General features: G+C 32.1%; 1 protein-coding gene across 5 annotated transcripts in view; it reads right to left on the bottom strand.

Moving 5' to 3' along the window:
• The window catches only part of LOC130893719 (tropomodulin-1), a 56,750-nt gene extending 32,073 nt beyond the window's left edge, over positions 1–24,677 (bottom strand). For 4 of the 5 annotated variants that reach the window (XM_057800038.1, XM_057800042.1, XM_057800040.1 and 1 more), the window contains exon 1: positions 24,362–24,650. In XM_057800038.1, coding sequence (XP_057656021.1) covers positions 24,362–24,439 — 78 coding nt within the window. In that variant the 5' untranslated portion in view covers positions 24,440–24,650. Of the gene's footprint in view, positions 1–24,361 lie in introns of all 5 variants that reach the window. The other variant, XM_057800039.1, reaches the window with a different exon arrangement.
• Positions 24,678–25,822: the final 1,145 nt, after the last annotated feature.

Below are 25,822 nucleotides of genomic sequence, written 5' to 3'. Positions count from 1 at the left end.
TGTCACAAATGTCACTGTCACAACTGTCAATTTTGATTGATTAGAATAAGATAATAGAGGTTAATTAATGGAGATCAAGAAATATTGCTTATTTAAGAAAGAGTTGAAGAAATAAACATTAAATTTCGTTTCTTTGTTTTTTAGGTGAGATTTAGTTATGTAATATGAAACAGTTTATTAATATCACTTATGTAGTGCATTTGTCATAAAAATAAAATCTTTGTTTTTTAAAGCAACGCATGTGTTAATTTGAAAATCATCTTATATAACTTAATAACAATATGCTATTCATTCTTGTGTTACTAAAAAAATTTTTTATCGACCAGTATAATCAACCGCAGAGTTTCCAATTTGGGTTTCCCCCTCCGAAATTTACAGGGAAAAATGTGTATTTAACATCAATATGTATGATTTCAAAAAATCAGAATCTTAAGAAAATCATTTGTATTTCTATAAAAATAAGTCGATTATACTAATAAACTATGATGTAATCGTCATGAATTTTTGTTGTTTTATACAACGACTGGAATAATTTCCGCGGGTCTTATCATTAAAAAATTCCTTTCGTTTTATATTTTTGATTGATTGAACTTTGTCTCTGTACGAATCCAAGTATATAAAAGGTTAAATTATTGGCTTCGATCCAAGTATAGTTGCCAAAAAATAATATTTAAAAATTCTTTGTAAAACACATAAAAACAAATCTAATAGGCACTTTTTTTGGAGACAATTATATTTGATTCATGAAGACCGACTATTTTTGAGTATATTTATTTTTGGTAATCTCATCTCTAATATCATCACTTCCTCAATAAGCTTTTTCATTTCAATCATCTTCGTTTTTCTTGTCCATGTTTCTTTGTGTACTCATCGTTGTCTATGCTCCCTTAGGGATGTAAAACGTGGGGTTGAGTTTTTTTTATCATGGATTCAATTTTCCAATATCCATTCCATTCCTTTCGGTTTTTTATTTGCGGTACCACCTCATATACTTTCATCCCTCTGTTTTTAATTGCTTTATCGATTTTGTCTATGCAAATTTTCCTTTGTTTTCCGTTCTTACTGTTCCAACTTCTAATATTCTTATTGTAATAATTTCCTCACTCAACCATTTCACGTAATCATCTTAGTTGATTTTCTTCTAAGTATTTGCTCTGCAGATTTTGTATTTAATAGTTTGTGATCTAACCTAGTCTCAATTTCATGTTTTCATCGCATTAAATAGATATCCTGCGTTTGCTGTTCTTTGTGTTATTTCTTGCTCTAATTTTCCTTCTCTTTCTATCAATCAACCAAGGTGTTTGTAATTTTCTGTTTATCTATTATCTATTTTGATGTCGTTTGTCTTTTTTCCTGTGCTTATGATCATCGCATTCTTTTATCTATGCTTATATTCGTAATTTTTTATTGTTTGTACAATTTGAGGTTATGGTTTAGTATTTTTACGTTCTGAGATACACAAATAAAAAAAATATTTATAATTAGATATGGCTTTATTATTTTTCGAAATATTCTACAATGAAATCAAATAAATTTCTATTTGCTCTGTTCAAAAACGTTTTCGTTTTACTTGATGTGTAATAACTCATTTTGTCATGGTGGGGAATGTCTTCTGCTGTTGGTTATCCTGATTTTTTTCGAACAGATACTAATATACTTTTCACAATTGACTATTCTACCTTTCTCTAATCGAACGAAGGCGACATCTCCAGTTATTCTGGAAAAACAGGCGACCATTTGCTGTGGCTCTATTTTAAAAAATGAAAAAATTTGATATTTATGAAGTTAAAATTTGAGCACTTTTTGTACACACCCTGTATAAAATAAAAATTTTTCAACATATTTTCAAATACGTCTAACCCTGATAGAAGCAACTAAATAGAAACCATTTTCATATCTTTAAGGGTATTCTCATAAAAAGTAATTTATAAGTGTCTGCAACGGTCGAATTTCTTACAAAAAAATTAATAACACAAAAAATAAGTTTTCAGACACAAAATACTAAAATTTCGCTTAGATTTCAAAAATGTATTAATATATAGGGTGTTCTATTTAAAATAACAAAGTTACAGTCGACTACAGTCGGCCATCTTTAAAAATATTTTAGTTAAGAAGATCGTATCCAAAAACCCAATCATAGAAATTTTCATGAGTATTTTGCGATATACAGATAGTTTTAACTCGTCGTGGGACACCCTGTATAGTTTAGTAGTCAAAGAATGAATATGAGTATTCCCGCCAAGGAATTTTTCCCGCTGGACTTAATATTCGGGAGAGAAGGTTCATTTATGGGAAAATTTAGTATAAAACAGGTAAATGAAGTTATTAGATTTTGGTTTACCTTCAATCTTTGAAGACGATAACTTATCGAAACGCGTGTCAATTGTCAATTGTTATTTAGTTTCGAATTATATACATATATTCAGGTGGTTCACAAATGAAAATGTCAAACTTTATGTTGGCAATGACAGATTTGACATATTCGTATCAGTGTTGCCACATCTCAAAACTTAAGGAGCAATCCTTGTATTAGTAATAGACGACCTATTTAAAATTTACACTCTGTTTCACATAATGTTTAGGAGAATGACATGGTACGTGGAGATATAGGTAGGAATACAAATAATTTCCTGTTTATGCAAATTTATTTATCCACTAATAACGTAGAAGCAGATTAATGGCTTAATACTGTAACTGTACTGTATAATTGGATATTATATATATATAATAGTTGAATAATTAATTGTGTGTTGTAATTAGAAACTGAATTAAAGAAGATTAGATAAGTTCTAATTATTTATTTCGTTGAATAATAATTATCTTGACAAAGAAGGCATTGCCACAATTGATATTAACCTTTTTTATTTTACAACAAACCGAACAAAGAAATAGAAACTATAGAAACAAAACAATTAGAAAGGCATTTTGTTTATTGTTATTAGTGATATTCGATTTTTTTACTCAGAAAACCGTCAGAAAGTCTAGATTTTGATATTGCAACATTGCAAACAGTAAAGCAGAAATTTCCTTGACGCACGGCGCATGTATATTTTCGCAAGGAACGGTTGGAATCACGCGCCCTCAACTGGTTTATTTTTATATCCATTAATTCGAAAAAAAAATCATTCGTATAAAATAAACATGTCCATAGGCGTGCGGATTGAATAAAACTGTTTTATAAAACAATTTTTTTATTTCAGTTGGCACATAAACAAAAATAAAAATACATGTGTTTGAGGGTTTCCTTAAGGTTATGTTTTTTAAAAATTATTAAACTTTACTTATTACTTACAATTCCTTATATTCAATCTAACTATACCTTAAACATTGATTTTTAATCTATTTTTCAAATAAACATACGAAGATTGCTAATTAAGTTTTGACATATTGCATCACTGATGTGATTATGTCAAATCTGACATTGACATGTCAGTCATGCTTCAACTTTTGGTGATGAATAACCATTTCGAGCTACCTGGTTTTCCGAATTCAACCGTGGTTACACTTTGTTCCAGGATTCATTTAGTGGTTAGGTCGTCCAAAATCGGGTGTGGTGCCAAAAAACATCGATGGGGTGCATAAACTGATATTGCAAGATCGCAATGTGACATACACACAACACAAAATTTGTCAATCGCTAAGTAAATGATCGTGTCGATTGGGGCATAGAAACGTTAAAAAAATTCAAAAGATCGACGAATCGTGAGTTATGGCACTCATTTCCAAGAACCCCATATAGAAGAAGCTGACGACACTATAAAATTTCGCTTATCATAACGTACACATTATGTATAAATAAAAGAGACATGTTAATTAGTCAGTCAGTTAGTTGTCATATAAGAAAACGTAAATTTTATTGTCGGAAGTTTTTAAGTGTAAAGTAATAAATAAAGTTTTTAAAAATTGATTTTTCACCTTCGGTGATTTATTTGGCGCAGTCAGTAGGATTTTTCGGGTCGAACATATCGTATGTGCGATTTCGTTTTAACGATTTACCGAAATAAATCGAACACTTAGCTACATTTGTTGAATTATTGTGTAGGATATTTGTGCAGTGAGTTACCATATCTTTGGTCTTTTCCATCCACTGAGGATCTGTTCAAGCCGCTACCAACTATTCAACGAGATCTGGGACCCATATTGCCCAAAATCTGCGAGAATCCTGTCGTGAGTTCTCATAGCTAATAAGGCATGTTTAAAATCATCCTTTATGTTCTGTAAGTACAATTTATGAATTCTGAAGTAACTATTAACGAACTAACTCGAGCATTGAATAATTTATTATTAGAAACCACTACTGACTCTAAACCGACAAATTCAAGTAGTACAGTAAATAATCAAATAGATATGGCGGTACAATCTTTCAAATGGGAATATTCAAATTGTATTCCTGATTTTGACGGAAATCCAAATGACTTAAATAGATTTATTTCTGTTAGCGAATCACTCATAAGCAATTTCATTGATAGAACTAATCCTAATAATTTCCAAAATGTTTATTTGTTGAATTCGATAATAGCAAAAATAAAGGGTAAAGCTAAGACAGTAATTAATATCCAAACATGTAATACTTGGAACGAATTGAAAGATGTCTTGATGAGAAATTTCTCGGATCAGCGAGATGAAGTATGTCTCAATAGGGATCTTGTAATGTTAAGACAAAGTTCTAATGAAAGCCCACAATCATTTTACGATAAGTGCTTACACATTTTGAACTTACTTTGCAGTTATGTAAACTTACACGAATCTACAGAAGAAGGTAAACATTTAAAACGACAATTATACCAAAATTTAACCTTGAAAACTTTTCTTTCTGGACTAAAAGAACCTATCGGGACTACAATACGTTGTATGAAACCAACCTCGTTAAGCGAAGCAATGCAATTCGTTTTACAAGAGGAAAACGTGCACTATTTACAAAATTCATCAAGAAATAATCATAGAACACAACCTTTTAAAAATAACTCGAGACCAGTATATGATTTCAAACCTAATTATCAATCACTTATCCAAAATCAGAATCGAAATTTTAATTCGCTCAGTTCCAGTTCACAAACATTCAATTCTCAAACTCCGAATAATTTGTTCACAAGACAGAACAACTTTCCTTCACAACCAATCCCAATAAATCCAAGAACTACATATCAAAATTTTCCTAGAGCGTCGCAAGTTTTCAACAGGCCCAATCAAAATGTAAACGTCTTCAGGCCAAATCCGAACGCAAACTTTCCTAAGCCAACACCCATGTCCATTAGCACACGAGCTACCGCTTCTAATACTCAAAATCAACCAATATATAAAAGGCCACCGCCATCTACAAACAATTTTAGACAATCTAAAAGGCCGAACTATACTTCTGAAGAATTATATAACGTCGATATTCAAGAAAACTATGATACCGAAAATTGGGAATATTTGAATAATAATTATGATGATTCTGATCATACTACTGATCAACTTTACCTAAATAATTCTAATTCTAATAATGACGATAGAGTAGATAGAAATGAAAATTTTCGTTAAGTGCCTCGGAAAATTCGCCTATAAATAACAATCCTATCATAATACCTTTTAATAACGTCAAATCAAGTGAATTACCTTATATCATTTTACCTGAATATAATCTAAAATTTCTCGTAGATACCGGATCAAGTCGATCATTTATAAATCCCGACTTGGCTTTTAAATACTATTCTAGTGAAATTAAAAATGACCCTTTTGTAGTAACAACAGTATTCCAAAAGTCTGCCCATAAATATCGAGCCGACATTCCGGCCTCAAACATATTTAAACTCCCTAGTCCAACAAAATTAAAATTTTATCTTTTCAAATTTCATAATGTTTTTGATGGACTTATAGGATTAGACAATTTAAAGATATTACAAGCAAAATTAAATTTCCAAGAAGGATTTCTTATCACTCCTTCTAGTAAAATAAAACTACATTATCACGAAGTTAACGTTGACCTTAATCTTGTAACTGTATCCCCTAGAACACAACAAGTTGTTAGAATAAAAACAAGTGTAACTCATGGAGATATTATTGTACCTTATCAAAATTTTTATAACTGTGAAATTCCACAATGTCTTACTACTGCAAGAAATGGATATGCTCTAACAACAATACTAAATAAATCCGACAGTACCGTATCATTAGATTTTTCAGAACCATTTCAAGTAGAAAGCTTTGACGAAAACGAATTACAAAACGTTGACCTAAATAATATTGACTCACACAATACACCATTAGACCTTAACAAAATTAGAACGGATCACATGAACAAAGAAGAAAAGGAAAAAATACTAAAACTTTGTCAAGAATATAGCGATATATTTTATAAAGAGGGCGAACCACTATCGTTTACAAATAAAATTAAACATAACATACGAACAACAGACGAAATACCTATATATTCAAAAACTTATCAGTACCCTTTCATACATAAGCAAGAAGTTGCTAATCAAATTCAAAAGATGCTAAATTCTAATATTATAAGGCCTTCAAATTCACCCTGGTCTTCCCCTATATGGGTCGTAAGCAAAAAATTAGATGCCAGTAATCAACAAAAATGGAGGGTAGTCATCGACTATAGAAAATTAAACGAGAAGACTATAGAGGATCGATATCCACTACCAAATATTACAGAACTACTTAGTAAATTAGGAAATTGTCAATACTTTTCTACAATTGACCTAGCTAGTGGGTTCCATCAAATAGAGATGGAAGAAAAGGACATTGAAAAAACAGCGTTCAACACCGAAAATGGCCATTGGGAGTTTCTGCGCATGCCTTTCGGATTGAAAAATGCGCCAGCAACGTTCCAACGTGTTGCCGATAATATATTAAGAGGTATACAAAACGAGATGTGCCTTGTATACCTAGACGACATTATTGTGTATTCAACCTCCTTACAAGAACATTTAGAACGCTTAAAAACGGTTTTCCAAAGACTCAGAGAAGCAAACTTTAAAGTTCAGCTGGATAAATCGGAGTTCCTAAGGAAAGAAGTCGCTTATCTAGGCCACGTAGTTACGCCAGTTGGAGTTAAGCCAAACCCTGAAAAAATTCAAGCAATACTTGACTATCCAATTCCTAAAACACCCAAGCAACTCAAAGGATTCTTAGGATTACTTGGATACTACAGACGTTTTATAAAAGACTTTGCACGACTAACCAAACCTTTCACGAAATGTTTAAAAAAGGGTGCAAAAATTGAACTTAACAACGAATACTTGACATGTTTTGAGAATTGTAAAACTCTATTGACTAACGAACCAATATTACAATACCCAGACTTCAATAAGACATTTAATCTTACTACCGATGCTTCTAATGTAGCACTAGGTGCTATCTTATCACAAGGTCCTATCGGACAAGATCTCCCTATAGCATATGCTTCAAGAACACTCAATGACTCAGAGCAAAAGTACTCTACAATTGAGAAGGAGCTACTTGCTATTGTTTGGGCAACAAAATACTTTCGTCCATATTTATATGGCCGTCAGTTCAATATAATAACAGATCATAAACCTCTCGTGTGGTTAAACTCTTTAAAAGAACCAAATTCCAAATTACTTCGTTGGAGAATTAAATTAGAAGAATTTGACTATAAAATTTTCTATAGAAAAGGAAAATCAAATAATGTAGATGGTTTATCGCGAATAGAACTCCATACCAAAGATACCAATTCATTTTGGAACGATAAGACATTTTGGAAAGATGTCGATGAAATTTTAGGCGAAACTTCAAATTATTACAATAACCCTAGTACGTCAAAACAAACGAATCAAACCTTAAATACCCCTTCACCAATTACCAATAAACAAATAAACGACACCACGATCGACAATACCTTACAAGACAATGACGATTTCTCAATGATAGTCAACATTGATGAAACAATTGCAGAAGACGACATTCAGGAAAACTCTAGTGACCAACAAAATAAAAATGTAACTGATAGCGGAGATACAATACATTCGAATTATGATGAAAATCCAATTATAGGCATACCGTCGATTGAATGTGCTGTTAATTATGGCAAAAATCAAATATTCCTTAAATCAGTTTTACATTCACCCGCAAAAATAAGAAGAATCGTTTTATTCGGCAATAAACAACGGTTCCTAGTTCAGCTATCTAAAAATAATTTTGAAAATGATGTAATCAATCTTATTAAAGAATATATAATTCCAAATGTTCAATATCATCTATACTTCGAAGATCCTAGCCTTTACGAACCATTTTCAGTTTGTTTACAAAAATATTTCAAATCATCATCTATAAAACTAAAAAGATGTACCATAAAATTGCTAGATGTCACAAACAAGGACGATATCAAAGAAATAATAAAAAATTATCATGAAAGTAAATCAAACCACCGCGGAATTAATGAAACCCTTCAAAGAATCAAAGAAAGGTATTATTGGCCGGAAATGAAAAAATCTATTCAAACATTTATTAACGAGTGTGAAATATGCCAACAGTGCAAATATGATAGGCATCCTGTAAATTTAAAAATGAATTTGACACCGACTGCGAATAAACCATTCGAAATCATCCACATAGATTCCTTCACTTTTGAAAACTCAAAATTTTTAACGATAGTTGATAGTTTTTCTAAATATGCCCAAGCATACCGGTTAAATACACTTTCTGGCACAGAAATAGCGAACAAATTAATAAAATACTTTTCCCATCACGGTATACCAAATCAAATTATTTGCGATAATGGCACAGAATTCAAAAATACGGTAATTACAGAATTACTAGGATTACATAAAATCAAAATTCATTTTTGTTCCCCTGATCACCCTCAATCGAACGGAATTATAGAACGATTTCATTCAACGATAATAGAGCATTTAAGACTGTTAAATTCAGAAGGATTTTCCAACACACCTATAGAAACTAAAATGACAAATGCTATACTAGCATATAATAATACATTACATTCGGCTACTAAATTGAAACCAATGGATATAATTAACGGACATATTACTGACAATGATCCATTCGATATCGAGATCGATAAACTTCTAATCAATGACTATGTTAATAAACATAAAGAACGTTCCAAATTATTGTATGCCAAAATCAATGCTGATTTATCCAATCAAAAAGACAATCGATTAGAAATAATAAATAAAAATCGAGAAGGTCCTGAAATATTTGTAGCAAACCAAAAGATTTTTATAAAAAAGAAAAAAAGACAGAAAAATGCAAACAAATTTCATAAACCAGTTAGTATCAAATCAGTAAATACCAAACGCAAAGTAGTCTCGACGGCAAAACACGGAAAAATTCATATGAGTAACATAAAACGGCCTTTAAAAAGAATATATTCATTTGACACGTAATTATCATTTCAGGTTACCCGGAATCCTCGGATTCAAAGAAATAATTACACTTAGAAACCTCCAAGATAACTCTGGTCTACTACCCGTGAAACTTGGCACCGTAAAAATAACCGAATACTATCACTCAATATTTTATTATTATGATATAAATCCCATAGTCACACAATTTCAAAATTTAAAAAATAAGCAAATACTGACTCTTAATACTGCAATCAAAAACAAAATTTGTCAAAATGAAATAACTAATCACAAACATTTCTTAAAATTTGCGGAAAGAAAAATAGAAACAAAATTAGCAGAATTACTACCTCACGAAAACAGAACCAAACGAGGGTTAATCAATGGACTTGGTTCAATTTTCAAAACTATTAGTGGAAACTTAGACTCTAATGACGGAGAACGTTACGACACCCTTATTAGACAACTTCAACAAAACCAAAATCAATTAAGTGATAAAATTAAAACTCAAAATTCCGTAGCAATATCTCTAATAGACAATTTTAATAAAAGCATTCAACAAATAAACCAAAATCAATTTATATTACAACGCAAATTGGAATCAATTGATTCATATATAGGGAATCAATCTAGCTTTGAGACAACTGCCTTCATAAGAGACGTAATCTTCCAAATCTTGAATTTGTACGAAATATTAAATTCAATATTACAAGATATAGAAAATTCAGTATCATTTGCAAAAGTTGGGATCATGCACCCAAGTATAATAAAACCTAGTGAACTGTTCAAACTTTTGGAAAAACTATACAGTAATGTCAATAAAGATCGAGTACCTATAAAACTAAAGATAAACAATATTCCAATTTTTGAAAATTTAATAAAAGTCTCCTATTACATAAGAAACAACAAAATCACATATATTTTACATGTACCTGTAACCTATGCTTTTGATTTCGAACTTTATCATTTGTATCCCATACCAATTCAGAGTGAGAGTCAGTTGAAGGTTATCATTCCTCAAAATAAATTTCTATTAAAAAATGAATTGTACTACAAACTTTTGGACGAACCATGCGTAAAATTAGCTAGACAAGAATATATGTGTCAAGAGATGAACTTACAGCGAGTTGACTCCAACAGTCCATGTGAAGTTCAACTTCTAAACCTCAAGACCACTTCCACCTGCCGTCAGATGCTCCTAAGTAACTCTCAAATATTATCAAAAAGACTCGAAGAATCAAACCAGTGGATCGTCGTCCTTCCCAAGAACACAAACATCCGATTAAGCTGTCACCAACAAGAAGAAATCCTCAACTACATTGGTACCTACCTAGCCACTATCCCAGCATCCTGCCAAATTACCATAAATTCCGAAGTTATAATAAATAATGGCCCGATAGAAGCTGAAAGCCAACCCATTTTTATCCCAAGATTGTACATACCCAATCATGAAAATGTCATTAACAAGATTCCTAATTTTAGCCTTCCAAAAATAGACCTAGATGACCTCAACACCCTCCGAGAAAGAATTTTCAGAAATACTCCAAATTTTAAGAACTATACACCTTCCTATATTCCAAGCACTTGGACGATAATAATTTATTGTCTCCTAACCTTTCTATGTTTATACTGGGCCCTTAAAATAATTCGACGCAAAAAACCAATCCAAGAGAATCAACCCGAAGATGTTCACCTTCCTTAGCTGCACCCCATGGAAGCTGAAACTTCAGGAGGGAGGAGTTATGGCACTCATTTCCAAGAACCCCATATAGAAGAAGCTGACGACACTATAAAATTTCGCTTATCATAACGTACACATTATGTATAAATAAAAGAGACATGTTAATTAGTCAGTCAGTTAGTTGTCATATAAGAAAACGTAAATTTTATTGTCGGAAGTTTTTAAGTGTAAAGTAATAAATAAAGTTTTTAAAAATTGATTTTTCACCTTCGGTGATTTATTTCGTGCAACCAGAAACTAAAGAAAAATCGACTTTATGAGTCTTTCAGATGGATAAAACATGAGAACAACAGACAACATATCAGCAAAAGATAACTGAAGAAGACTACAAAGTGCCTCAAAATCGAGATCTGACAGAGGAAATTGGACGTGGACAGACAGAAAAACTTACAAATTGATATAGACGAGATACGAGTTGACCTAAATTGGAAAATAACACAATTACTAACGAGATACTGACTTATGCTGGAATACTACGTTTCAATCTGAGACAGATAACATTATATATGAATGCACCATAGAACAAAGACAGCAGACACGCAAAACATTGACAGACAGGCTAATGTCCATACCCACCAACAGACATAGACAAGTAATTGATACAATGGGAACAAAACATGATATTTTTGGAGTACAGTTGATGGAATAGTGTTCCTCTTGGTTGAGGTGTCCATAAGTCCAAATCTATTTCTGTATAAGTCTTTCAAGACCAGCCAAATCCATGAAAAGCAAATGGTTTTTCAAAATAACTGGACACAATTCCATTGGAGCAACTCCGAACGCTCGATTCTGAATAGTATATCAGTATCTGTTTGATAAAAGTGCTCGAAAAAATCAGGGAAGCCAATCGTAAAAGACGAATCGTTCTCTCATTGTCGCAGAACTAAACTGTCGCGAAAAAAAAAGCTATTTACTCGGCATCTACACACCATGTATTGCGCGTCGTGAGGAACTAAATACTGCAAAATTTTCCAGTTAAATACGACACGTTTTGGGCCGCCAAGATTATAACGATATTTTATTCGGAGGAATACGAGTTATCTGTATTTACCAAACTGCAGAGTCGTCACTTGAATTTTTTTATAGTACGCCACTGATCGCCGATGCTTGACTATCAGCTCGATCTAGTAGCGGAAAGCAGAAGCGCGTTGTCTGGAAAATTTGTAGCGATAAACATTTTTAGATTGGAAAGTTTTCTACTATAATAAATATAGTTGACAGATGTTTATCAATCAACGATTTGGAAGCAGCGAAAATCGAATAGCAAAATAAATTGAAGGAAATATTTATTTAAAATCGAATAGTATTTCGTTATGACATAATGAAAATTATTCTAATAAATTTGTAATCATCATCATCATCATCAAACCTTTCAATCCCATGTGGATTGTGGTTATCATTTTTGGCACTTTAAATCCTTTTTTTTGCATAAATTTGTAATGAAACTTATAAATACGAGGTGTGGTCTAAAAATACGTTATTTTCTTATAAACATCTATTAAAGGATCCGGTTTTAGTATCCCATAAAGGTGACATTTTGAAAACATTTCTCAAATTTTAGCTTCAAACCAAAGAAGGATTAAGTCCAACACAAATAAAAAACAAAATGGATGCCGTTTACGATGATTTATGTTTAGTTGTTTCGTTGTGGATGAGAATTATTAGAAGACGAACAACGTGCAACAGGTCCTGTGATGGTACTACAGAAAACATTAAATTATTGGAAAAAACCGGCACCCAAAAACAAAAGAAATTAAGTCACAGATCGGTATTTCCCAACCAAGTGCTCTAAATATCCTACATGAGCGTTTAAATACAGTGCAACATCGTAAATCCGGAATCGCTAGGAAATGATTGATTCCGGATTTTAGATTGCATTTATGGTGGCGTCATCTATCGCCTTAACGAGGAATCATCTTAAAAGTAGCAGCCCTTGTATAACTGTAATTTGCGCAAGGTTTGGTGTACAAGTACAAGAATTTGGCTTCACAGAGATTGAACACCCACCATATTACTCCGATCTGATTCAATCCTGGTCACAGTTGAAGCTGAAGCTGTAGACGGAATTAAGGGAAGGAAGAAATGAGGGTAGAATATGAGGAAAAATGATCACAGTTTAATTTATTATTCAAGATAAAACGAAAAGAAAAACAAATGCATTTAGTAACTAAAAGCTTTCCATCGCTTTGTCGAATTAATTAACAAAGCTCATCTATGTTAATTATTGGTTTATTTCTAAGAAATTCGTAAATTTTGCGTGTTATATAGTTCGAAACAAAAATATGAATGGTTGCCAACAATTCTACTTTATTTTTAAACGGTTTCTTTATTTTCAACATCATTTTCGTGCGATCGTTTTATTTTGAAATAAACAAAAAGGAACAACTCGTTTAATAATAATTTAAATGTTGACATTGAGTTTACAAAAACATATTTACTGTACTTATAACGCGGAAATGCGGTCCACTTCATTAAAAAACCTCATCGATAAACCGCAAACGCTTTTTTTATACTGACTAGAAACCGTATCAATTTTTTCGAATCAAATAATTTGAAAACGAAAGAAATAAAAGAAATATTCCTTGAGGATCTGGAGACGATAACTTGATTATCGAAACGCGCGTCAGACAGTATAGTTTTGAATGTTGGGATAGTGTTGGTGTAAAAAGTGAATTCAAAAAACACATTGTTAATGATAGGCTTTAATTGACAGGCGTTGTCATAACTCATAAACAGTCCTCAAAGTGAACAAATTTCTTCAGTTTGTTACTTCTTAGAATTTCTGGGCTCTCGCTTCGATATTACGAATTTGAAGGCCCTTCTTTTATCACTTTTTACAAACTCAAGACTTCTTATTTTTGTCTAATAGCATCAAAAAATATACAAAACTTTTCTGCAATCTTCAAAATCGATCTGGATTGTATAAACATCTTATCGTATACACTTAAATGATAAAAAAAACTTTCATCGGTAGATTTGATAAAAACAAGTCAGAAAAAATGATAAATAGCAAATATTATAAACCTTTGTTGACACTTATGGCCTTAACTAGCTCAAGCAATTTCAATTTACGATTAGATTTAATCAATTTGTGGACTTTTTTGGAGTAACCAACTCAATTTGACGACCAGAAGGTTCACCATTATCGGTGTCTGTACGACCACGTTTAAATTAAGGTTCTTTTTGATGGAGCAGAGTCTGAATAACACTTTTGAAGCCATTGCAGAGCTCGTTCGAGACACTTTATCCATACTGCGCATGGTTAAAAATGCGCAAAACCGAGCTGGAACCTCGGAGGATAGAGAAATCGTGGCCATTCTGTCTTTCTTAGTCAAAACAGCTTCCACTTATAAAAACTGTGGATGTTATATTAATTTTTGAACAGGTAGCCATTAGTCACATGAATTTTTCTAATTTTCACGTATTTTTTTATTTCTATCTATTGACTTTTCATCGCTACCGACACTATTGGAATTAGTTAGCTGCGTTTGGTGAAGAATATACCAATCAAGAATAAACTTTAGGTGCTGCCATGAAAAATATGAAAACACGTGCGTTTTTTACATCAAAATTTGATTGTTCTAATAGAAATTTGGTGGTAAAAAAATGAGTTTAAGGTTAAACCTCAACGACATTATTAATGAATTTGACAACGTACAAACGCCGTCACAAAATGTTTTTTTATTGTTTTTTTTTTCATTTCCTTTTCCAAATATTTTCATTCTCAGTAGATCAAGGCTGATATATTTTATTATAAAAATGTTTCTCGTGGTTAGACGATAGACACACGTTATAAGAATCCAAAATGATCTTGACATAATATTTCAAATTATGTATTTCGATGCCTCAAAATGTTATTTTTTCATTATAACTCACTTTACCAAAACAGCAAGAAATAAATCAAAATATTACAGAATATCGTATAATTATTTATACAGAATTATAACTTGTTGACACATCTCTCCAAATGATAAAATCATCCATAGAAAAAGTGTAAAATACAATAAACCCATAGAATTAGTATTCGTAGATGATTGAAAAGCATTTGACTCTATAAACCACCTTGTATTGTTGAAAGCTATTGCAAACTGCTAAAGGCAAAACAAAGGTCAAAATGCACGCATAAACAGATCGAAAAGGGCATTCGACAAGGTCACACAAAAACTAAACCATCTGTTTTTAACCGACGATATTAATACTGTTGTCAGAGTGAATAGACGAAGCGAATAAATTGATCTCAGAACTATCTACAGCTTGCCAAGAAGTAGGTTTGAATTTGAATATAGCCAATTTAGTTTCTGAGTCGTAAAGTGATGTTAAAAGGAAAAGAAATCGAATACTTACCAACCCACAAATATCTGGGACAAGAGATCCGATTGGTAAGAGGCAATAAAACTTGTGAACTAAACAAAAGGATCAGGGGTTCATTTGGCAAGCTGAGACATGTACTCAAGTCAAACGAAAGGCGTTTGACCAATGCTTATTGACTTATGGACTCGGAAATACTAAAACTGTAATTGCAATTGAAATAATCACACATTTAAAATGGAACTGGACTGGTCATTTCGCAGGATTGTCAGATAATGAAATGGCGTCCCAGGGATGAAGTTTTCTTAAAAAAGATAACTTCCAACTAAGATCCAAAATGCTCAAGACCGAGCAAAGTGATCTAGATTAAGAAAGGTTTATGTCCAGCTGTGACAGGCTGCTAAATGATTATGATACACGATGTCCCAACTTTGTTTAATCTAATTGAATTGAAATAGAAGACACAGTTAATGATCGAATGGTGTAGCGTTGGTTTCATCGTTTTTATGGTGAAAATTTGACGCTTGAAGATCATTCAAGCTCAAATACATTCTTTAGATATTGAAGACGATGAACTGTTCTGTATCTCTGTTTTTGGTCATCTCAATAATTTTTCTTCATCGTAGAACCTAGATGTCATTTATTAGTTTTTCCGATTTTGAAACATATTTTAGTCTTCCAACAGGTTTTTGAACATTTTTTGTAGTAGAAAAATATCAAAATATATACGAGGGTGGTTCAAACATAAACCGGAATTGTGTTATAATAAATTTAGTCTGCGTAACGCTCTACACACTTTTGGCACACATTTCGGAAGCTTCCGGATTCGTACGAAGGATTCCACATTTCCATTGCTTTCGAATCGCAGTCCGCTAAGTGCCTATTCCAATGAACAAAATAAATAATAGTCACAGTGTGATAAATCGGGACTATGCGTTGCCTTACAGCAATATCGCACTATGGATTGGAATATCGCATAGTTTTGATCTGTAGACAGGTCTCATCATTCACGATTCATTAGAATCTTATATCCAAAAACACGGTATATAACACATAAGCGCGAGTTTAAACTTCCTAGTATGTGAATTTCTGATCAAAATTCATAAGTCTGACACCTAATTCTTTAGCCACAGTTATTGTGGGCGCTGGGCGCGAAGCAGCAAATAAATGGGAGAAAGTTATTGATCGACTCCAAGTTTGAGCCTATAAGGCCCGTTGAGCTGTTTTATTAATATTATATATAAATTTTTCGTGCGAACCCTCGTAGTAATCACGAATACTATTATTGACGTTAATTTGTATACAGTTTATCATAAATAATAGAAACGTACAAGTTCAGCCAAAATATACAGAGTGATTTATCTAAAAACTATTTTTACAGATTCGGGGTATATATGAAGTGTGAAAATTTTTGAACCAAGTTACGAAAATATTTTTAGATTTGGACGATGAATGTGTAGCTTTGAAGATGCATATAATTGACACGTGTTACGTTTACTCAAAAATAACAGTCGAAACAAATCATAGGCATGTTTTTAAAGACGGGAAATCGGCAAAGACGCATTATAATTAGAAAATTCGATGCGAAACTAGTTTTATAATTTATTCTAAACACCAAGGAAGTGTCTGAGTAATTAGAAAATATTGAAGTCATCTAAAATTAGAGCTAAGCTTTTATTTTTGGTACATTTTAATTTTATGGTGTGATAAGTTCAAGAGTTTGGAAATATATTTTCGAAAACATATTTTTATTAAGGACAGAAAAATTATTTATACGCTGTGGCCAAAAACTACATTATGGAGATCAAATTATAAACATTATTTCTTATAGTAGTCGTCTGATTGAAGAAAACCAACATTATACTGAAAACAGATCCCATGGAATGGATTTTATTCAACATTTCTGAAGTCGACGCCTTATTTCGTCGACTACTGCGTTGTTGATCTTCGCAGATCGTTCAGTCTCGTCTAAACTTTGCTAACCGATATTTTACTGTTAATAACGAAAGAACAGTCTCACCCAGAGTAGAATCTAATTCAGCTTTTATATTTGTTGGGCCAAAATCTTTCAAATAAAAGTATTCACTGAAAAAGTTCACTATAGATAGCTGTCAAACACATACTAAACAACATGGCTTCTTCAAACTTGAAACAAGACATACTTAGTACTTCTGAGACTACCCTCGTATATGTTGTAGTAAATTTAGTTCACTCCAAAAGTATTTACAGTGACTATAGTCGACAAAGTCTTGTCTCACTGATTTATTAAGTGAATTTATCAAAAAAACATTTTGAAAATTGAAAATATGATTTTTTTATTAAGATTCTATAAGATTGAAGAAAAACAACATTATACTGAGAATAGATCCCATGGAATTGATTTTCTTCCACATTTCTGGAATCGTCACCCGAATTGGTCGACCACTACTTTGTTGATCTTCCCATTTCGTACGGTCTCGTCTAAACTTTACTAACCAATATTTTACTGTTTGTAACGATGAAATAGTCTCACCCAGAGTAGAATCTAATTCAGCTTTTATATTTGTTGGGCCAAATTCTTTCAAATAAAAGTATTCACTGAAAAAGTTAGTTGTCCAATAAATACTAAACAACATGGCTTCTTCAAACTTGAAACAAGACAGACTTGGTACTTCTGAGACTACACTCGTATATATTTAGTAAAAAACCATTTTGAAAATTGAAAACCTGTTTTTTTGTTCAGATTCTATAATAGAGTATAAAAATTTACATTAAGAACCTTCAATCTCACAATAAAACGGTATGACTATCTCAAAAGAGCCCATTAGTTGCAAATACACATCCAAGTACCTTGGAGTTGACATAACCATTAGAAGACGAGGTAAAGAACAAGTAGTTGGAGCAAAATCAAATCGAGCGATGTCTTTAGAATGTAGTACAACGAAAAAAAACACCTAAAACAAAGGCACGTATTTACAAAGGTACAATCAGACCTATAACAGCGCAGAAACGTGAAAAACAAAATACTTCTAGATTGAAAAAGAAGTGAAAACCAAATCGAATAGCAGACAATAGATTGGTCAAAATAACTATCCAAACGCGAAGTAGAGGTTGACCACGAAAAAACTTAAATGATGACAATCTAGAACCAGAAGAAAATATTTTTTTACCTTTTCTGAATTTGAACGTACGAAATGTTTTAATAGACTTAAAGGTCTACATAAGCATAGATCAAGGAGTCTTCCATATGGCATAGGATGATCTACTTTCATTAAACCCACATAATCCAATTTGGTGACGTTATAAATTAAATCAAGCTTGCAGCCATCATATGAAAGCTTCCATCTTGATTATTTCATCAGGAACATATTAAGTACGATTCATATTTATTTTGATTTAATATTTCGCTCCGCTTCATTTTTTTTAGGTACGTTTTTCAATTTCTTTAAAACTTAAGAACCTAGTCATATTTTTTTTACTTAATAAAGTGAGTTTTATATGAAAGTAACCGCTTGGTTTGTTTACATTTTATTATAAAGAAAGGTTATGTGTAATTTGTGACGTCTGACAGATTTGGTTAAGTAGGCCATGGAAGACTACTTGAGATCAGTTAACTGCAGTTGCCGCCATTACAAGATTTACTACGGCAGCCATATTTCTCTTTTCTATTACGTCAAAAGTGAAATAGATTTATAACGTTGGCGCTGGACTAATAAAAACATTGTAAATTAAACTATCCACCATTTTAGTTTGATCTAATTCGCTTCAATTTTATACAGCACATAATCTTATTATTCGCACGAAGTGTTTTATGTAAAAGTCGGTGGATGGTTTATAAAAAAAGACCTCAGTTGAATGAAAACAGGTGAATCTCAATTTATCTTGTTTTATTTTGATGTGTTCCGTCATTTCATGCGAGTATTTCGCGATAAGTTTAACTGATATTACACGCCAACTGAAATGAACATATTTCACACGAGATTACTATCAACTGATCTTCGTATTTTTAGTTTGTATTGTCGAAAAAATAATTAGCGGGGTCGATGTAGCTCTAAGAAATACTCAATCTTACACCAGCTTTCATAAATTGGTTATTATTTTATTTGGGTGCGAGGGATTCGAATGCAAAACTGTCAAAATAGACGTAGAGTACTTCGTATGGTACGACTAGATAGCAACGCGCGATTTTCAGGTCAATAACCTTTCAGTTATTACAATAACAACAATTTTTTTTGAAATTTTGTTTTGGGTAATTAAAATCAGTACAAGATGGGCGGAGAAAAATTTTTTTTTAGGAATAAACGCTCTAATAAACACAAACTAAAAATAATTATTATTCATTAAACATTTTATAAACTTGTTTTACGATGACGTCACAAGAATACAGCGTTGTCATTTTATGTTTCCTTCACTAAATATGCGCATCACTTAACCTAACTTTGATTTATTTTCTATCTAAACTATTAGGTAGATAAATGTCTGCTTTTAATGTTCACTTTGTTTGTTAAATAATAATATTAAAAGAAAGTCTTAATATTCGAAGTAAGACCCATCGTAATCTATGGTTTTAACCCAATTTTAGGCAAGCTTTTTCCAACTTTGGTAAAATCAGTCTTCGGGGCTAGATACAAAAAATTATCGCACTGTATTTTCAACATCTCATTTTGTATCAAACATTCTTCCTTACAAGAATTTCGCCATAAATTTTAATCTGACGATTGAAGGTTGGGTTGTTTGATAAGGTGGAAGTTCTATACCAACAATTTCTTTGAACTTATTTCCCGTAACTTTCGCTAAACGAGGGTTGCTACTTAAGTTTTGAAATAGATGTTTTCCATTAAGATCAACTAACCAATTGTCAATTGAACGCACGAATAGCTTCTTCAGGTGTAGGAAAACGTTGATCTCCAGTAAAGCCCAGTATACCTCGATATTTTGCAATATCAGTTTATGTACAGCATATGGCACAACAGCAGATTTTGGACGACCTTCACATGCAAACATTATTTTATACACACATTCACCATTTAGGTAGATTATCAATGTTAGACCTGAATCACATACCAGCATGATCTTGACTTATTTCTGGACCAAACAGGATACGTTAATCATCGCTCAACTACCTTATTTGACAGATTTAGCTCTCTGTAACTGTTTCCTCTTTTCTCTTCAAGGTTATGCAAAATTATCGAAGTGAAACTGTCAACTGTCAAGTGGCTTGAGTCACATTTAAGGAAGTTAAAGTTGTCTACTCCAGAACGTCCCGAAAGTGTTTTGCAGTACGGAACTATCTGTAACTTTAACTACATGGGACACTCAAAACGTAACTTTCGGTATGTAACTGAATACAGAACGAACAACTTTCAGATGGCGCTCATCTCGAGAGAGACTTGGGAATAAGTGTATTTTATTGGCATAAAAACATTTTCTGGACGTAGTTTTTAACTATTTTAATCCCCCAAAATAAATTCAACCCCTTTTAAGCAAACTTTTGCTAAAACTGACATTCATGAATGGTAATTTGAATCTCGATTTTATCGGTCTATTGTTCGGATGTTCGGAGATGAGACGTAAAGTAGAATGAGTTGTCTTCGTATAAAAATAGATCCACCGTAAATTTTCTTATAGCTAGTTACCAAACATATTCTATCCGTTCAAAATTAACTTTGTTTTCGATTCGGCTCCAATAAACAAATATCCCTTGGTAATTCATTGAGTAAATGCAGGTGTGATGCAATATGTAATTCACGACCTACTAAGCTATCATACCAACGTCAATCAAAGAATATTCCTCGTTAAAGACAAAATAAAATCACCACAAATCTTTAAGGAGGTTAGAATATAAACAAAACAAATATTTCTTATAATAAAATGTTTTTTTCTAGTTATCTCTAATTTATTAATACATTTCATTTATCTAATTTATTTATATTTTTACTTTTCGAGATTCGAACTCTCGTTTAAATTGATTAGAATTTATATATTTCACATCGCTGGACAAAAGCCGTTTCAAACAACATCTTCTTCTTTTTCTTCTTCTTCTTTTGACCTGTCTCTGGTAGTATGAAGTTTTCAGAGAATTTATAAACATGGAAAAAATTGTTCATCGTTATGTGTGTTATATAAAAGCTGAACTAGATTCTATTTTGGGTGAGATTGCTTCTTCAATATTGAAATATTGGTTAGCAGAGTTTAAACGAGACCGTACTAAATGCGAAAATCAACAACGCAATGGTCGACCAAATGAGGGACGACTCCAGAAATGTTGAAGACAATCTACAAAAATGGTACTGAATGATTGTTAACTGAAAGTGCGTGAGCTAACAGATATAATAAACATGCCAAAAAGTGCTGAGAGAAAGCTGTGCTTAAGATGGAAGTTGCGTTTGATCACAATGGATCAAAACAGCGTCGTGAAGATGTTTTGACATTGAGTGTTTGGCAATTTGAACAGAAATGAACCATCGATGAAACCTGTGTCCATAACTTCACATCTGACACAAAAGAACAATCAAAATAATGGACTGAAAAGGGAGAATCGGCTCCAAAGATGGGCAAAGACCGTAGCATTTTCCAAACAATGGAGAGGTAATGTTGACAGTTGATGGCTATTTTGAGGAATTTAAGTCTCTGGAAGGAACCCTCCTGTTTTGTAGTTTGAAGATTCGCTCAAATTGAGTTGCACCCTAAGTACCCCAGAAGGTAAGGACAAATCGGAGATGCGACTCAATAAGGGCATGATAGACTGTTAAGGAGGTGGACAAGTTTAGTTCTTTGGAAACTGATATCAGTGCAAAACAGAAGTAACTTAATTTTTTGAATAAGGCGGCTATATGTGAGTCCAAATTCAAGGAATTGTCTAAAACAAACTCTAAAAATGTTTAGTGTTTTAGTATAATGTGTAGTGTTTAGTATTTTCTTCCGTAAGGTAGTTCCCACCCTTTTTTTTGAATTTAAATTTTTCTGTTAGTTAACTTGAAAAAAATCAAAAGCTAAACAAGGTTTCATGTTTTTTAAAATTGTTTATAAACGATATTGCGTCACGAGATGACGGAAAGAGCATAGAAACTCAATTAGGAAAGCTAAAAACGTAATTTTAATTTTTTTTAATCTATTTTTCTCATTAAACGTATAAATTATAATATAATATTTGGATTAATGGAAGTCAAGTGGATTAGATATGAATAACAGGTCTTCAACTACAATTTAATTTCATGTTGTTTTGAAAAATGTTTCAAATTCAAGAAAGAAATGTAATCATTAAAATTGAAAAAGTCTTAGAGGAAAACAGATCAATTCCTACCTAGACGAGGCTTGGAATCTATAGTAGTTTCGAACTTCATTTCCCATCCCTACAGCACAAAGAAATACCCCTTTAAAACCCCCTTATAGCAAGAGGTATTAAGTGACATATCATATCATAACTACTCCAATTATCTAAGCAATCCCATTTTTCTTTTGTGCTAAGCGATTCGTTTTTGAAAAAACCGAAACTGGAAAATCCAAAAAACAAAGAAAGAAATCTGAAAAAGAAACATACCTACTAACCAAATGAAGGAGAAAAAAGTATGAAAGCTTTAGTGGAAAATGGGTCAATTTTAACCTAGAAGTGACTTAGCGTCCTTAGGGGTTTCAAACTCCATTTTCAATACCTGTAGCGCCCAAAAATACCCCTTTAAAAATCTCAAATGGTAAGAGGTTTTAAGCAACAAACTATAGAGAAACTACTTAAATTTCCTCTGTAACTTCATTTATTTTATGTTGGAATTTTTTCGAAAAAAGATTGGAGAATCTTTAAAAAATGAAGGAGATTAATAAGAAAATGCCTAGATCAAATAAAGGGAGAAGAAGCAGAAAAAAATTTGTTGGAGAAGTACTGTTATCGATGAAGCTGGTTTCACACCAGACGGTTTTATTAATTTCCATAATTTATATTTATGAACAGATTCAAACAAAGAATCAACATTTTTTGTTAATATATTAGCAGGAATAGTGGATAACTCAGAAACGAGGGGCCGTTTGAGAAAATTTTTTTGTCACAACATAAAATCACTTTCATAAAGTCTCGGAACACTCTGTATAATAGAAATTTAACAAAAAAAACGATTTTTTCGTGCGTATTTAGTTTTAACGACGATGTTTTTGTTTACTTACAATATTTTCACAAAAATATGATGTACAGGGTGTAACATCAATCAATACCGTGAATGGGAGAAATTAATAGATCTTTAAGTAATGTTAGTCAATTTATGAAGTACAGGATTATAAAGTATGTAAAGTATACTTTGTAAGAAGCTGATTTCACATGAGACGGTTTTATTAATTTCCATAGTTTATATTTATGTATAACTCAAAAACGAAAGGTCGTTTGAGAATAATTTTTTTGTCACAACATAAAGTCACTCCCATATAGTCTCGAAACACTCTGTATAATAGAAATTCGACGAAAAAAAAAACGATTTTTTCGTGTGTATTTAGTTCTAACGACGATTTTTTTTGTTTACTTACAACCTTTTCCGATGTCACAAAAATATGATGTACAGGGTGTAACATCAAAATTAAAGAAACTAACAGATCATTGAGTAAGTTAGTCAATTTATGAGGTACAGGATTATAAAGTATGTAAAATATACTTTGTATGAAGCTGGTTTCACTTGAGACGGTTTTATTAATTACCATAATTTGTATTTATGTATAACTCAAAAACGAAAGGTCGTTTGAGAATAAGTTTTTTGTCACAACATAAACTCACTCCCATTAATCAATACCGTAAATTGGAGAAATTAATAGATCTTTAAGTAATGTTAGTCAATTTATGAACTACAGGATTATAAATTACATGAAATATACTTTGTTTCAATATTAAATTTGATTTATTTTGAGATATTATGTACTACAAAAATGTTCTTACTTTTATGTAATGACCCGTTCTAAATTAAGAACGCAAACATTCAAATACGTCAATATATATCAAGAAAAATAATTTATTTCTGTTTTTCCTCGTAATCTTACTTACTTCTTCAATGTTAAACTTGGTTCTAACCACTTTTCTCCGGACTTCCGTCTCATAGCTCTCCTCTATCGTTTCAGCCATTTCGGACGGGATTTTGTCACGTTAAAACAATCGTGTAACGTTAAAAAAAACGTCAAAAACGCCGGTAGGGGACGCTTTTTTATTTCTAATACTTTCACTGTGTTAACTGTTAGAGTTCGCGTTCAAGACTAACATTTTAACCGTCTATACGAGTTCTAAATTTACTCCTTTCTTAACGCCTGTCGATTTCACATGGGAAGTAACAATCGTGTCTTGGTTTAATACGAATTGTTCATTTGTACTCACTCGATGCCGTGGGATTTATTTTACAATCAACAAATGTTCGTACAGGGTGTTTTAACTCTTACGCGCAATCATTCAATTGTATAAAAGGAAATTTTCCAAAAAAAAAAACTTATTTACAAAAATTGCTTTTCGTTTGGAAAGTATGCTAATATCTACGGAGTAATTTATAACCGCGTGACGTGATTTGAAATGTCTGGAAACGTTGGTTATTCGTCATCGTTAAATAAACAAGGGTTAGCTAAAAAATGAAAAATTTAATGCCTTTTTTGGTATAAGGACAAATGAACCGTCTGTAACTAACCGAAAATAACCATAATTGGATAGGTTAAGGGTATAAGTTCAGGGGGACAACTCAAAGGAAAGTTAAACCATTGTACAAACAGGAACAAGTCTTTTAGGTTTAGTAGCTAAAATAAAATCCAAAAAATAAAGTGTTCCAAGTCGAATATACGGTTATAAAGATCGAATCTAATATATGTAGTTGATAAAGTCGTGCAGGATAGCATGTAATACTCCTATGTGGGAAAAAACGTCCCTATATTCATTTTCTCTTTCGTTCGAGACATTTTATTTATATTGCGCATGCTTGAGTATGGAACCTCGGAGAATAGAGAAATAGTTATCATTCTGTCTCCCTTAATCGGAATAGTTTCTGTTCTATACTACTTCGAGGTAACTGATACTTCATATGCCAGTATGGACAGGAAAATTCCGGATGTAATTGAATTTATACATTCTCGACAGTCCGTTTATGATGACTGCTATTATCTAAATACTCATTATGAATGAGTTCGATATGCGCTTATATCTACAAAAATTTTAGTCGAGAGTTTCACATTTATATTTGTGCGCATGTGTATCGTAGTGCGGAGAGCGCATGATATCTTGTATGCTCATGCGTACGACGCGTGCACTGACAGGTTTTAGTTCTATGCACAGAACATGCCAAAAAGAAGGTCAACTTGTATGTCAACATAAATTTAGTTGTCACCTGCCAAAGGTGACGTTAATGTAATAAAAATGTGTCATAACTGTCATTGTCGATATGTCATTCGTCATCAATTTCAGAATTCCCATTTTAGTGATGTGTTTTGAAAATGAAAAAAAAATTGTAAAATTCAATATAAATTTAGTTCT

Source organism: Diorhabda carinulata, chromosome 5, assembly GCF_026250575.1.
Source record: "Diorhabda carinulata isolate Delta chromosome 5, icDioCari1.1, whole genome shotgun sequence".
NCBI lineage: Eukaryota > Metazoa > Arthropoda > Insecta > Coleoptera > Chrysomelidae > Diorhabda > Diorhabda carinulata.
Note: the sequence above shows the minus strand (reverse complement) of the source record. Positions and strands in the feature narration are given on the sequence as shown.